General features: G+C 37.5%; 1 protein-coding gene across 1 annotated transcript; it reads right to left on the reverse strand.

The window, feature by feature from the left end:
* Positions 1-531: 531 nt before the first annotated feature.
* Positions 532-15,251, reverse strand: LOC135471736 (equilibrative nucleobase transporter 1-like). The gene is made up of 9 exons (XM_064751064.1): positions 14,917-15,251; positions 12,788-12,911; positions 12,035-12,127; positions 10,457-10,643; positions 8,619-8,798; positions 8,312-8,413; positions 5,933-6,122; positions 3,932-4,052; positions 532-3,066 (listed from the first exon to the last, which is right to left on the reverse strand). The coding sequence occupies exons 1-9, from the start codon at positions 15,249-15,251 to the stop codon at positions 2,914-2,916; spliced, it is 1,485 nt and encodes a 494-aa protein (XP_064607134.1). The 3' UTR covers positions 532-2,913.
* Between the last annotated feature and the right edge of the window lie 319 nt (positions 15,252-15,570).

The following is a 15,570-nucleotide window of genomic DNA, read 5'->3' on the forward strand; positions in this document are numbered from 1 at the left end:
ACAGAGTTCTTTTTCATGCCAAGGTGTAATCATGGTGTAAATTTGGTGAACTTGGGCTAAACTGTTCTAGAGACAGATTTTTTACAAGCCTTTTATAAAATTTAACTTTAATGACCCCAGTGACCTTGAAGGAAAAGGTATAGGTGGCTGAAAATCGATAGGGCTCTTCCTTATGCCAAGGTGTAAGTGTGGTGTAAGTTTAACGAACTCTGGCTAAGCCAATCCAGAGAAACAGCATTTACAAGGATAGGGACAGACGAATGCATGGACTGACAGATGCTTTCCGCCACAACAATACCCCTTGGCCAATAGTGGCTGAGCAGTAAAAATTTTAACGTGTTATGTCACAGTCCAGAGGATAAAAGTTCATATTTTACAGTTAATCCACAATGCACTGTATTTCCGTTTTTAATAAAGCTGATCATTGATAATAAAGGTTCTTGATGTAACTGCATGCAGCAAACCACACAGGGCATAAAACATTTTGAATGTTTCTTATTTAAATTAAGGACAAAACCACTGTGTTTGCCTACAACATAAGTTTTATTCAGTATAAAAATACTTTCATTCATAAAACTGGAGTAAAGTTCTGCATAAGGGTACAAAAGAGAAAATGAGAATCAACAAGCACAAAATATTAGGAAATGGATGCACACACATGTACATAACCTACACTGGAAAAACCATAAAACCAGAAACTACATGTTCCAACATCTTGTGAAGGCCACTAATCCCAAAACTCCATATACCAACATCTTGTGTAGGTTACTAATACAAAAAATCAACTGCTACACCGAGCACAAAAACTGAAACACACACATGCACCAAAACAAAAAGGCATAAGAAAAAGTCTTTCTTCAAATATCATGATTTAGTTCAAACCTGTTGCACTGATAAACCACTAAATATCCACCAATGCCAAAAACATAACATGTCCTGATCAATGTTAGTAAAAACAAACATGGAAATTCTCTTTCCAGAAATCATACCCTGAAACGAACATACCCATCTACATATATCACAGATCTAACGTCATCTGCAAAATTAACATGGTAACTGAATTCTAGAGGAGCTTCAGAGTTTTGTTTGATATAATTCGCCACAGGGTAGCAAATCTAATTTAACAATAAATGTATGTGCATCTTATACTAGACCAAATACTGTATGTATACCAACAATTCAGAGTCTTCATACAAGCTTGATGACACTGCTGGTGTTAAGTGTTACAGTAAAATAACTTTTCACTGAATGTCAAAAACTTTTTGTAATGAGGAACTAAGTAATACAATTCTTTGGTTAGGCCTACATAAAAACATTTAAATTTAACATTCAAAAGAAAAAATCATCCAATAAATATCATTAAGTAAATTATTGTGTCCAACTGTTAATGACAAATGCAAATATAAAACCTGTATTATGAGAAATAATGGAGAGACATAAAAAATAAAGTAAATACAAATGTCAAAGTAAATACACGGCTGCATTATGATTATATATGTATTGTAACTAAATTTTACAATAATAGATCATAATGAATGAATATCAATGGCCCCATGTCACATCACAGCCATATTCCGACAATACTATGTAGACACTATTTAGTTCAAGGCCTTGTAATGGAAACTAAAATACATATATGCACACTTAACCATGGGCCCACATATATAAGGCCATTTTTTTGATTCTAAGATTATATGAGTCACTTTAATAGTTTAAAGAGTCATGTCCACAAGTGGTAATTTTTAGATTCTTTAACTCAGCTGGTAATTTTTCCAATGTAAAACTAAAAGTTATTTATGATGTAGACTGTAGATAAGGGCAATATGAGCACAAATTATTATGGCTTTTTGCCATATGAATATTATTTGTCATGAGGATATTGACATCTGAGTAAATATACTAGTATGCATTCCATTCAATGTTGAGTGCTTTTAATACACCAGCTATGACAGGGAGTCTACAGTACATTGTTAATACTAGCCCTTTGCTAATCACACATTATGAAATCCTGTGAAACAATTCTGGTTGTTACAACAAAGAGGACAACACTGTTAAAACTCTCAGTATGTGTACTGCACCTTATATTATTTCGTTTATGAATTCTAAGGATGTTACAAACTCAACCTATTCACAGTATCATACATGTTGGCTGAAGATCATGGGACATCAGTATAAACTCAAACAAGGGAAGTCAGTATATGAAGGTTTGTCACTGTCATGGTCCTAGAATGTACTATCTTTTAAAATATATAACAAACTCATACAACAGAAATGAAAAGTAGTGCATGTAAGTAGTGTAAACAGAGTTAAGTAGGGAGCAACTGCATATATGTGACAAGGGAGGCATTGCATCTGATGGTCAATTGTACCAATGTAACCTATGCATCTTCTGTAAAGAAATTATCCACCACCAGTATCGAATTGGGTTCGACAGTTTAAAGCCAATAAAAGGATTCTATAAAATTATCATGAACCACATAACAAATTCTTTTCGAAAAAAAAGCACTTTGAGCTGTCCACAATTGTCTCTTTCGCTCCATGTCACTATACTTGTATAGAATACAAACTCTCAGCTCATTTATCAGGACTACATCTACGTGTACATACTTACATAGAATATTCTTTAATAGTTGATATACCAGTCCACTCAGCCATCTGACCTGTCAAAATCTGGGTCCCAAATCTGTACAGTACATGTCTTGATTTCCAACATCAAAAGTAAAGACGAACATAAGTCATGTCTTGGGCAATTACACATCTTGTAGCATTGACATTTCTAAGTGAAGGATAGAGTACCTTTCCGACCTTCTCCAAGAAGGCTACAGCATGTATCCTAGATATTCACTGATTACTCTAAATCACTGAAATGCATGAATGTAGACTATGAAGATGTGTAGACTATGAAGATGTCTCTCACAAGCACTTGGTTCCTTTTGCAATGAACACATACTCCGACTCGGCACTACTGTTGGCACCACGTTTCTTGCCTGCAGAACGACAGGTAAGCCAGATGTGGATCGGGTGTATCAAGGAGACAAGCATTAGTACCAGCAGGAAAATATTCACCTGTGAACACAATAAACAAAATGTAGTGAAAAAGCAAAGGACATAAAAGTATAAAGAAGAAATATCACCTGGCATACAGGTAACAAATAACAAATTTTTTTCTCTTCAAGTTTCTGTTATTTACCTGTAATTAGATGTAGTTATATGGAATTCGTAAATCACACCAGTCTTTCAAAAAACAATCTTGTACAGCCTTGTTTTGTCCAGGTTTATTTATTTTATTTATTTATTTGATTGGTGTTTTATGCCGTACTCAAGAATATTTCACTTATACGATGGTGACCAGCATTATGGTGAGTGGAAACCGGGCAGATCCTGGGGAAAACCCACGACCATCTGCAGGTTGCTGAAAGACCTTTCCACTTACGGCCGGAGAGGAAGCCAGCATGAGCTGGACTTGAACTCACAGCGACCACATTGGTGAGAGGCTCCTGGGTCATTACGCTGCGCTAGCGTGCTAACCAACTGAGCCACGCAGGCCCCCTGTCCAGATTTAAAATGAGCGCAGAATTCTCTCTGTGCAAGTAAAACACTAAAATTTTTCTTCAAATTCACCTATTCACCCGAAACACTGTCCTGTTACATCACACCATAATGCCAGCTGATGTCATAAAAGTCAAGTATTCTTGAGTACAGTGTAATAAACTTCACAGAAATAAATAAATAGATAATACACCTATAATAATTCACCTATAAAATACGACTCTTGCCTATTGTCTTTTGATCTTGCTGTTTATTTTAATAAATGAGACTTCAATTATAACTCTACATATACGTGTAGATACTTCAGTGTACATGTATTCAACTCATGCATTCCAAACCCTTTGCTATTATTAATGTGTCTGTGAACATGAATGTTCCTCACCTTCTGGGGTCCTTTTGGGGGTGATTCTAGCCAGATAAAGAGAGGGTACTGCAAACACCCAACCACTCCACTGATCACTATCATCACACCATATAGAAACCCAAAGTAGTCTGCAGGAAAGCTGAAAACAGAAAAAAGAACCAAGAAACCATAAACATACTAGTACTTTGACTGAAATGTAATGTCATTTTCAGCATTACTTCTGTCCTAATTGCGTGTGATTTTGTATATATAGTGCTGGAATGCAATGCTGAACTTGTCCTTTACACCTACGCAGGTATTTGGAGAGACAAGCGAGGACGTACCTAGATAGCCATTGTAAAAGTGTTTGGCATAATCGGACATGGAACTGAGCCAATATCTTCCATTTTATACATATCTTTATAATCAGGTTGTTATACATCATATGTGTACATGTGTACATCATATTCGTACAGATAACTCTCCATTTTTCATGAGGCAGGTTGCAACAATTTTTCACTTACACATGAGGAAAAAAGCAGTGCTGAATACCACCAACCTTTGATACGTTACTGATGAACTTTCCCATGTGATACATACAAACCTATCTGCCATAGTCAGTAACATTTGGTCTCAATAAATGTATAACTGCGCTATTATAAACAGTTTCGAAAACTGACTGCACAGCCTATTGTCACAAAGTCTCCACAAAAAATGGGGCAAAGGGAAGCTATAAATAATTGCACACTAATAATTATGAATGCTGGATCCAGGTTTTCCAACCATTCGACAAGCATTCTGGAAATATTTGCAAATGCAAAATATGTCCTGTACTGACGTGAGTCATCAGAAAACTGGTCATGTCAAAGTATTCAACAAAAGCAAAACTGCCTTAATCTTTTAGAAACTTGATTTGTCTAGGTGTAGCAAAATGAAAAAAGGATAATTAACCATTTTGTAAACTTGAAATTGCTAGCAATTTGCATTTATAAGACACTTGAATGCACAAGTTCAGCTCAGCTGAATGCATAAAGAACTGAAGACATGAATCTGGTAATTTACGGTGACTAATATGCACAGAAATGAAATGCTCCAGTGAACATATCCCTTGCGTCATCATGCTTTATAAGCATGTAAACCTTCAGGTTAATACATCCAATACTTTTTAAGATACCAACCCTAACACCTCGTTTAACAGTGATTCTAATACATAATACACTAAATCAGGAATTCAATAATTTACGGTATGTAATATGCACATACCGAATCAATGCTGGAATATCCCCTCGAGGTAGTGTGCTCTACATGGGAGCAAACCCTGAGCTCAGTAAATGCACTACTTTTTGAGACACCACCCTTAACATTTTGTTCAACATTCCTTATTCTCTATTAGTGGACACCGAGGCTCAGGGTACGCCATAAGCTAAAAAGTCTGGAAAATTCTAGACGAAAGAAAACTCCATAGTTTTGTCAAAAATAGACAAAATGCTCAAAACATGAACTCAAAAAATCTGGAAAAACTAATTTGTGACTGACAGACAATTAAAAAAAATTGTCAGAAGTGAATACATGAAAAATAATAGGACTACAGATTAAACAAACAGTTGTAGAAAATAGTTTGTACAACACATGTTCACAACACATACTGGCTTTCTCTCCCCCCTGAAGGTCTGGCAACAAGCTGCGGGTGGTCGTGGATTCCCCACCAGCCTCTAACCGGTTTCCTCCCACCATAATGCTGAACGCTGTCATATAAGTGAAATTTTCTTAAGTACAGCATAAAACACCAATCAATTAAATAAACAAAATCCCATCATGTACTCTTGTAGCACATTCTGCCTAAATATCTTAACTGTGACACTGAAACAACATGACAATGGCGTGCTGCCTCACTGAAACAACACGATAAAGACATCACACAGGAAACCTCACCCAGACACTTCTACTCTACAAACCAAGTTGCTTACGGTGAGAATGCTGAAATGTTTCTCTCTTCTAATGTACACTAAGACAGGTCATCTGTACTACATATCTACTTACACCATTTGTATATAGGCAGCTGCTGTCCCGTACATGAAGGACCTGAAGAAAGTGAGGACGATGAAGTCGACATACAGGACCTCTGCAGAGGGAACAAGGACCAGACAGGACAGAAGCAGGGCAAGGCAAGAGGTCAAGGTCAAGGGCACAACAGATGGCTGCAGATGGCGCTCTGTGATAGATGGTTTACCTACAAACACAGAACAATGATGAACAAAACGAGTAACAATTAAAGTCTGTGAATGATGTGACGAAAACACATGGATAATCTCTTACTCATATCAGACTGACAGGTGTTACCTGGAAGTAATCTGGTTGTCTGTTGTTACATTGGAAGTGTAAATGTGACTGACTGTACTGAGTATTTCACATGAAATACATGATCTGTATAAGAGCAACAATGACAACACAAAAATGACGCAAAATATTCATAAATAACTGTCATCAGAAGCTTACCTGCACCTCTGCTGTTAAGTTCTAAAACAATAACACAATACTGCATGAAAATTCAGAGGAACACTCGTATAGCCTGATCGAATCAGAGAGAAGCGACTGCCACTATCGAACATTAGGCCTGGAGTTTTATTTGGACACTGAATTGAGAGTCTTCCAACATGTCTTATGCATGTCTAACATTTTATTGTGAATGAAATATAAGAAGAGTTTCATGGGGTTATTTTTGATAAAGGTATGTGTTGTTGACGATTGATTACAACAACAACAATCAAATTTCAGTGACCGATTGTCACTGAATTCTGGTACAAAAATATACTCAAAGTTGTTTTAGAACTCATAGTTTATGAAACAGGCATATAATGCTGGAGTTTCTATGGTCTTGCCTTAATTAAAAGTATTTAGATACTTTTTTCCGACCGAAATGATTCACGTTACTTCGCTGTGGTTTGTAAAGTCCGCGATGATGTTCAGCATTTTGGATTGTAGGATATAGAATCCAGGATTTTAATAATTACAAAAACGGTTCATGTGTTATATTGCTATCATTAGAAAGAGTAGATTTCATACTATCTGTGTTCTTTAAATTAATATTTAATATAGCACTAGTTGATAGAAATTACTGGTTTTTTCTTTATGATTGCATGGGGAAAAATTACGCCATTTTAGCCATATTGGTTTCGCCATCATAGTAAATCATAGACAGGGCATAGTAAGAGGCGAATGCTGTGCGATGCACGTCGGCCAATCAAAATGTAAGATTTTTGGCGGTTAGCACTGCCTACTTTGTCTACACACTATAAAAGGGCATCGATCATGGCATCTGACAGATGGTCCTGGAGGTCTACAACAGTCAAGACAAGGGCAAAAGCAAAGGCAAGATCACGGGCAAAAGCAAAGGTAAGATCGTGGCAGGGCACAGAGGATTAGTTAGAAGAATACCACAGATGAAGATTTAAGGATTCTGAAGAATACAAACACAAGACAGCTAAATGGTTTCAAGACATAATCTATACATTGATGAACCTCAGACAGGGAGACAGCACAGAGATTTACCAGGGATCGCCAATGTTCCCAAGAGGAGCCGATCTTAATTGACAGCGGGCAGAGCTTGTGTATTTGAATCCGCGGGAGATTTGCTATCTTCAGTATATCATGCAGGAAGGATTTAGTGTTATACTGGAGGAGCTGTGACTATATGAGTTAAAGAGTTACTTCTCTTACATTAAAATATATGGAATACGTTTAGGTAGAAATTCCAGCACATATGCCTGCTGTAATAATTTTAAGTTGCTAAAGACTGTTCACTGTCTACAGCCGTGTCAACAAGCTCCGCCAGAGTTATTCCCCCTGAAACTCTCCCTTGCAAATGGTATTGCTGACTCTGATAGAATATTTGATGATTTGACTGTATATATGTGAATAAATGCATTTCACCGTTTAGTGTTCGAACTGAAAAACAAATCTTAGGATCTTCTATTATGCTCTTCTTGCCGATTTACTGAAATAAGTTGTGAGACTTGAGTTTTCCTCCGAGAGTTATCCCGGAACAATTTGGTGTATTAAATAGAATAACACCATTGAATTAATGACTGGAGTATTGAGAGTAAATCCATATTTCTGTAGTGGTGTCTCCAAACACTTGAGGTAAATGTTGGTCTCATATGGTACTAAAATATAAAACCTTTTACCTCGGAGTCTATAGAGATTAACTGGTGATAAACAGAGAGTGGAGCAAAGTCTGTATTCTTAGTCTCTACAGGTCATAAGACTGGGTTTTAAAGAAGAATGGGCTACAATATTGATACCCCCAACACTACTTCTGATAATCATACAGCATGTTCACTAGACCAAAACATCCTGCATCATTTCACTGTACATAGTGTAATGTCCCTTCAATCAAGTTTATGCTCTCTATGTACTCACCGTTGTTTCGTGTTCTCTCCAGGTCAAATATGAAGCCACCAAAAAGGGAGGTAAACACACCACCCAGCTGGATGAACAAGCTGACATTTGTGTAGTGGCTCACTGCAAAATACAAGGCAAATAAATCATCAGTTCAAATCAATCAAATCGTAGAAGAAGACCTCAAGATCGTGTCTCTCATTTGTTCCATTTGTTTTCCATAAGATGTTGGTTTATAAACAAGACAAAGGTACCAAGTAAATATCTGTCCACTTTTCAGACCAAGTAATCAAGCCCTGCCACTGACCAGCCGGCTTCATTCCCATACCTAAGCTCTCCTCCTGATTTGTGATGTAGTTCAGCCAGGGGTTCAGTGTACCGATGAAGTAATAAAAGCGTAGCTGTAATACACTCAGCCAGAACACGTGAGAGAGGAAGACCCGAGATAGCGTACAGTTCAGAAGGCTTGGCTTCACATCTCTCAGCGGAAGCTCTTCTGCTTCAAGGGCTGAAAAAAGAAATAAGAATCACATGGTGATGGTTCAGTACCAAATAAATGTGATGATATGTGTAGTTAACCAAAGCTTCGGACTTAACATTGTGCTTAACAATTTTTTCAGACATGTGCAGACAAACAAGTTTTTAGACTGCATGTATGTGTAATGTGCCTCCTTGTTGCAGGGTCGATTTTCATCGCTCTTTTATCTAGTGCTGCGTCACTGAGACAACTTACTGAAGGCAAGTAAGCCTTATGGCATATTTTACATGTATGTACTTACCTTCCGTTGAAATTTGCACTGTCAGTTGTAAAATATCTACTCAAAAAGTGCATGCGGATAAACTGACCAATGCTACCGATACACTGACAGAGGTAACTAGTCTCTAGCCAGCGGGGTGGAGAAGTGGTGGGGTAATACATAGGCTAGTGGAACAACTATCCCACCTTATTATAGGTGACGGTAAATAGGCGGAAGATCTACGATTCCGGACATCCTGAGACAGGTTCTAAGTGCCTTTTGACAAATTAAGGTACACACAAACAATTATAGACAAATTTTATCTTGACAATTAATTTGTATACCAGATGGAGCTTATCTGAATAGACAGGGATCATCCACAACTTACTGCAAGAAGGAATTCTGATCAAACATTATCATAAAAACCTGGGTAAACTCATTATTTTAATATTCTTTGAGATAGAAAACATGCAGATATGGCTTCATAAAACATTAGCTTAATAAGTATTATTGCCTTGCTGAAACTATGCCATAAAATATGACAAATACTGTGCTGAGGTATACTGGTGACTGGCGGATAAGAGGCCTTTCACAGGAATATACATCTTTTCACTTTTGGTTTGAATGCTGAGTTACATTGTTCGATTTTGCAAATTACAAAACTACAGATACATATCTTTTTCGTTACCCAGAAAAAAAAAAAAACATTTCCTACCAACCTACTCGTTTTTTCCACTGGGCATGGGTTGCTGGCAGACTTTCCCACGTATGACCGGAGGGGAAGTCAGCATGAGGTGAACATAAACTCGAAGCAATCACAATGGTGAGAGGTTTCTGGGTCATAATGCAAACCACTATGCCATAGAGGCAACAAAAAAATGCTCTTTGAATGCTTTTTCTTATACGCCCTATTCCCCAAATGTCAGAAAATGTTATTTCAATATTACATTAGTATAGTGTGGTAAGATTCCCCTTCAATGTCACTAACTACTATTTGATGTAGATGTCTCGGGTATGACATATACTAATTCTTCTCAGTTTTTGTACAGGTATTAGTAGTGTTGAAAGTAGAATGTTACATTTCTTTACCAGCCTTTTGGAAAAGTACAGATACAAGTAAGTTGTTCATTAGGTGGTTGACCGATTTGAGAAAAAACAAACTCAATATTCCTGCTACAATTTCATATATACTGGCTAAAACGAGCAGACTGGGTGACCACAAATTAGAAGAAATAGAGTAAGCACCTCATTTAGTGTACATGTTGTCCCTTGTACACGCAAGCTAAACTGTGCAAAGATAGACAGTGAAAATTTCTGAGCTGATTTCCTTACAGAAATATAGGAAGTTTTCCAAAAATATAGGAAGGTCTGAAAAATATAGGAAATACACCCTGAGGCCTGTAATAATATAGTAATGTTCTTTGATTACCTAGTGTACCGTTTCCATTAAGGGCTCTGACTGCCTCCTCTGCCTCATCAAGGTCACTATTGTCAGGCTCCACTTTGGGGATGAAGGTTTTAGGAAGCAGTACAAATGTACTGAAGATGACCATGACGTGCAAGGCAGAGATGAACAAGTAGGAATACTGTCGGGAAATGCCATTTTCGTAGGCAATCTGAAGCAGACAACATGAAACAATCAATCAGAAACTCTATGCCAAACCATGAAAACATCAATGTGAAATGGACATCACACTATTAATCTGAGCCAGGTAAGACCAAACCGCTGACCTGGCACAGGTAATTTTCTAGTGTCTTAGAAATTCCGAAAAACATATGCACATGTAAAAAACATTGGATGCACACAGCTATTATAAATGTGGATTAAAACCATTGGTGTCCAGATTTAGCTACTGGCCCTAAAAATTATAACCTGTTTAAAAGAGTATGTTACCAGGGATGGCTTCTGAGAAACATAATACTGACTTTAAATCCACAAATAGATAGATTTACTGCCCTAGTCATCTCCAGCCAGCCGCCGGTACTGCTCTGCGGGTGACGTCATAGATGGCCAACCCAAGCCTAGCTGGCCCAGATTACGATCAACATGATGTCATTTTTGAGAAGGATTCTAGCTACTCAGAATCAAATATACTGCCTTATAAATTTGAACCCGCAGTGGACAATATTGAGATTTCGATTGATGACACTGTACATTTCCTGTGTTTATTTTAAGATTTTACATCTATTTACCATACTTTCCCTCTGTCTGCTTCACAATAAATATCATCCTATTACCCGAGGGATTCAAAATTCATAAGTGTACACAATGGTAAATATAGGCACATGGTATTGTTGGCATTCCAAACAAGAGTCACATACAAAATAAATACATGTAGGACATGGATGTCGGCGTTACAGTGTATAGAGATTTCCTATCTATCAGTTTTCAGTTCAGTTAATAGCTTTTTATAAGTACTGTGCCATTGTGGAAATTCACCTGTATTCCCATTGCAGCTTTCAGCGGTAAAATGGCGAGAGCAGATATGGTTGTTTTTGGTGGGTACAAAACCTTTCCTTTTTGTGCTGTAAAACCACAGCTTTCTTTGGGCCTAACTAACTCTAGGGTCTTTATAAATGTATGCAGAACAGCAAACCATTTCCTGGAGAAATTTGATATGCCTGCTGTCAGTCTTGTAGCTTTTTCAACACTGGACAAAATGGGGAAGCTCTGACAGCTTGTGAAGGTTGGACTTTTATGACGTAATTCAGCTGAGATTACCTAGTGTTGGCGACAAAAAATGCATAAAACCAGCCTCATTATCTAGTGATTTTAAGTGCAACCTTACTCAGATTAATGTACCCTTTTCCAATATTTTTTTTACACTCAATTTAACAATATAAGAATGGGTAGCTACTTGTAGTAATGAATAAATAATGAATAAATCATGAATCTGGACACTAATCCTTTAACTATCTGAAAAAAAAGTAACGTAAAATTGAAACAACGACAGCCAATAAATTGCCTCTTCTCACAATTCTCACCTGGTTATTGGCCTGATCTTACCTTGACCACCAACTGGACAGCAGCTGAAGCATCAAATGACCCTGACAGCAATCCCACCACTGTGGATCCTCCCACAGCAAACAGGTTAGCCACCTGCAAGGAGGAAGAGATAAGCTGTAACTTGTCAGTAACACTGAACACTGTTAATTCTACCTGTATTACACTACCCTAAAAACTGGTCAATATCAAATTTTTAAATTAACATCACACCATTTCTTCTACAGGGATTTGAATATTTACAGGTATCCTATCTTTGTGGAAGTGTTAAGTTTATTTATTTTTTGGATTGGTGTTTCACTTATTTGACAGTGGACTTCAATATGGTGGGCGGAAACCCTGTAGAGCCCAGGAGAAACCCATGGGCATCCGCAAGTTGCTGGCAGATCTTCCCCTGTAAGGCCTTTGAGGAAGCCAGCATGAGCTGGACTTAAATTCACAACAACAGCATTGGTGACCGGCTCCTGAGTCATTGCTCTGCACTTGTATGCTTATCCCCTCGACCCAAACTGTTAAGTCGTAGATGTTAAAATAATAAGAGTGTATTCCTAAATATCGTGGTGGAAACCATCTAATGCCTTTTTATGAAAGATTGGTAAAATCTTCATGCACACATTTTGTTCTATTGGTGTTTATCATTTGCAAGAACATTGTTGCTGCTTGATTGAAGCTGAATTTTTCACATCCACAACTCCCTGCATTAGCCATAGACAATTTCTGAAAGGCTGCAACAATCATATGTGACAAGTTTCTCACCTGTATATTGGTGACGAGGACAGGCAGGCCACCGATAGCCAGACAAGACAAGCCTATGTACATCAGCCAGGGGGTGGAGGTGTTAAGGAAGGCAGTCACCAGACTCCCACACAAGAAGAAACACCTGCAGAGAGACACACACAAAGCTGTAACAATTTGGGTGGTTTCACAAGCATGACTAGGCAGTATAAGTTGGGAAATTGGAGTGTCACATCAGTAAACGGTTCAACAACAGCAGATTAGTCTTGAAAAATAGCAACCTGTCAGTTGAAGAAGTTAATGTGCTGTGCAATACATTTACAATGGTTCAGTGGTAGACAATGGATTTAGCACAACAAGTGTACATATGTATGCAAGTCCACAACATTGAAATCCAACAACTTCTTTCTCATGGTCAGGTGCATGTGTACAATGTTGGAAATAAGGGAATTCATGGTGCTGTCCCTTGGTGGTGTGACTTCGTTGCTTTATATTTCAAGACAGGTTGCTATTTTTCAAGACTAATCTGCACATAATCAGTACATCGTAACATCAGTGGGTATACACAATACGATTATCCAATGGATCACTTTAATTTATTCAGCATTTTATCATGTTTGCAATGTGTTATTCCAGCATATCCTGAAAGCATTATTCTTTGTAGACACGTAAAATTACACTTTTCTGTGAAATTGACAAATCCAACCAAAATATTTTTTTCTCAAAAATCAACTTCAAAATATGCAAAAATTGCACTGAAAGTTGCTCTCTCATATGTGAAAAGGTTGAGGAATAAGGGTACTCTAGTGAACTAAATCTTTTAGGAAACATAAGTCAATGATTACAGATATTAATTATTGTATATGTCCCTCCATGATAAAATGCACATATTAGCACTCAAAAGCTGTAAAAAATAAAATACACACCCTCTAGGGTAAATATGCAAATGAGTTCATAAAAAAAAAAAAAAAACAACAATTTAAACCTAGTTTAACTTGAACTGATTTCAGTAGTGGAAATGCCTGAAAACCAATGATGAATTGAGACCTAAAATGAACATAAAGTTGGCCACTTTATATACATAGAAAAATATGTAATGAATTCTATAAAGTTTTGAAAGCCAAGAAGATAAGTTCAGAATTGGGGTTCAGAATTCTGAGTAGCCATGTTATAGAAGCCCTTATGAACTTGGCCAATCACTAGCACTGAAAATGTCATGTGATAATTGGTTGTCATGACAAAAAACCTATTAGCTTTCAATTGTCAGTGTGGTTTCTTACAGCCGATAGGCAGAAATCGATGCAATAAATTAGATTTTGCAGTTAGTTTAAGTGTTAAACTGATGCATTTTGGACCACACATTTATGAGCAGGGAACTGAGAATGACTGCCCGTGTCACAATGTGTACATGTTGGGCAGGATGCTGCAGTAACTTGTCAGGGGGAGCTAGCAAGAAAAACGCCTCAAGATAGCCAATGTTTGAAGGAAAATATTGTGACTTTGCATTATTTTTCCTTAGCAAAGTCAGATTTATTACTAAAATGTCTTCCCAAAATCTGCATGAAAGAGTTTGTTATCAATTAGAATGTCCTGCTATGTCCGTTAAATTGCCTGAAGTCTGTCCAGCCAGGTAGGCCAAAGGTATATATTACACCCATGCAGGACAAGGGCAAGCAGGACTGCTAAAACAAGACGCTTGTGTTCACGAACATTGCCCTGACCCAGCGCCAAACTAAAAGAAACATTGCCCCTAGGAACACAGGAGAGAGCAGAGGCGTTTTTGTTTCTATTTTCTCATTGCTTATACCGATGGTACAGCAGAGCTTCAGGGTTTTGTGACGTTACTCTAGACAGCTATAACATGGCAAAATAACATCACCAAATGAGTGGCTATGTACTCATGATTGTTTGCTATTTTTTATTTTGTTGATAAGTGGTGTAGAATTTTTTTTATATTTTTAGAACATTTCTGGAATACTACTTTATTAAATAATTCAAGTTTAGTGGCTGACTTTTTGTTCATTTTAAGCTTGATGTTATGTCCTATGATCACACATGTTTTAATCTGAAAGATGAATTAGGTCACATAGGAAATTTTAGCACGGACATTTTCTATAAACCCATGCAAACTTTTGGATGGCTTAACATACATTAAAACGATTCTGGCCATTCGTGTCCCAAACGTGTACTGGATGTGACCCATAAGTGGTGAAGAGAAGGTCATCAAGGTCGTTCCCACGGTGAAGGCCAACTGTAACTTCTCGTCTTGCTCTGGACAGCTGATCACTCCAGACGTCATATTTTCTGCTGGTGTGGTGATGTTGGAGGAGTTGTCTCCCCTGTGAAAACAGAGCTCGGCGTAAATCCCCTCTTTCTTGAGAACAAATACCAGAGAGCCCCATCCGTACACCAGGCCTCCAAACAACATGCATTCCAACACTGCCCATACAGCCATCAAGTATTTCCTCCATGGTCTGAAAACCATACAATAGGTACATGTAGTTAAGAAATATATGTGGATCTCAAGGTGGTATAGCCTTTACAGGCCATCAAACATCAAAACGCTGAAAACCTAATATTGCTGCAGGGCTTATTCTGTATTGTTTCTTACATTAAGTTCAGTCCCTGCCCAACAATGTTCATATCCAGTCTCTGTTGCTTTGACTACTGCTTTATTTAAAAGAAAAGACAAAAAATAAAATAAACTTAGTTATTTCAGAAAAGAGGTGGAAACAGACATAAACGGTCATAGCCAGTTTGGTCTGACGTGCTTGGTTCACATGTAATTTTTATCAATCAACATT

Source organism: Liolophura sinensis, chromosome 1 (assembly GCF_032854445.1).
Source record: "Liolophura sinensis isolate JHLJ2023 chromosome 1, CUHK_Ljap_v2, whole genome shotgun sequence".
Taxonomy (NCBI): domain Eukaryota; kingdom Metazoa; phylum Mollusca; class Polyplacophora; order Chitonida; family Chitonidae; genus Liolophura; species Liolophura sinensis.

Coding starts and splice junctions, on each gene's coding strand:
- LOC135471736 (XM_064751064.1), bottom strand. CDS start 15,251: ATGGTTTTCAGACCATGGAGGAAATACTTGATGGCTGTATGGGCAGTG. Junction 12,912..14,916: donor ATGGCCAGAATCGTTTTAAT/GTATGTTAAGCC, acceptor GTCTCTCTGCAG/GTGTTTCTTCTTGTGTGGGA. Junction 12,128..12,787: donor TCCTCGTCACCAATATACAG/GTGAGAAACTTG, acceptor TCCTCCTTGCAG/GTGGCTAACCTGTTTGCTGT.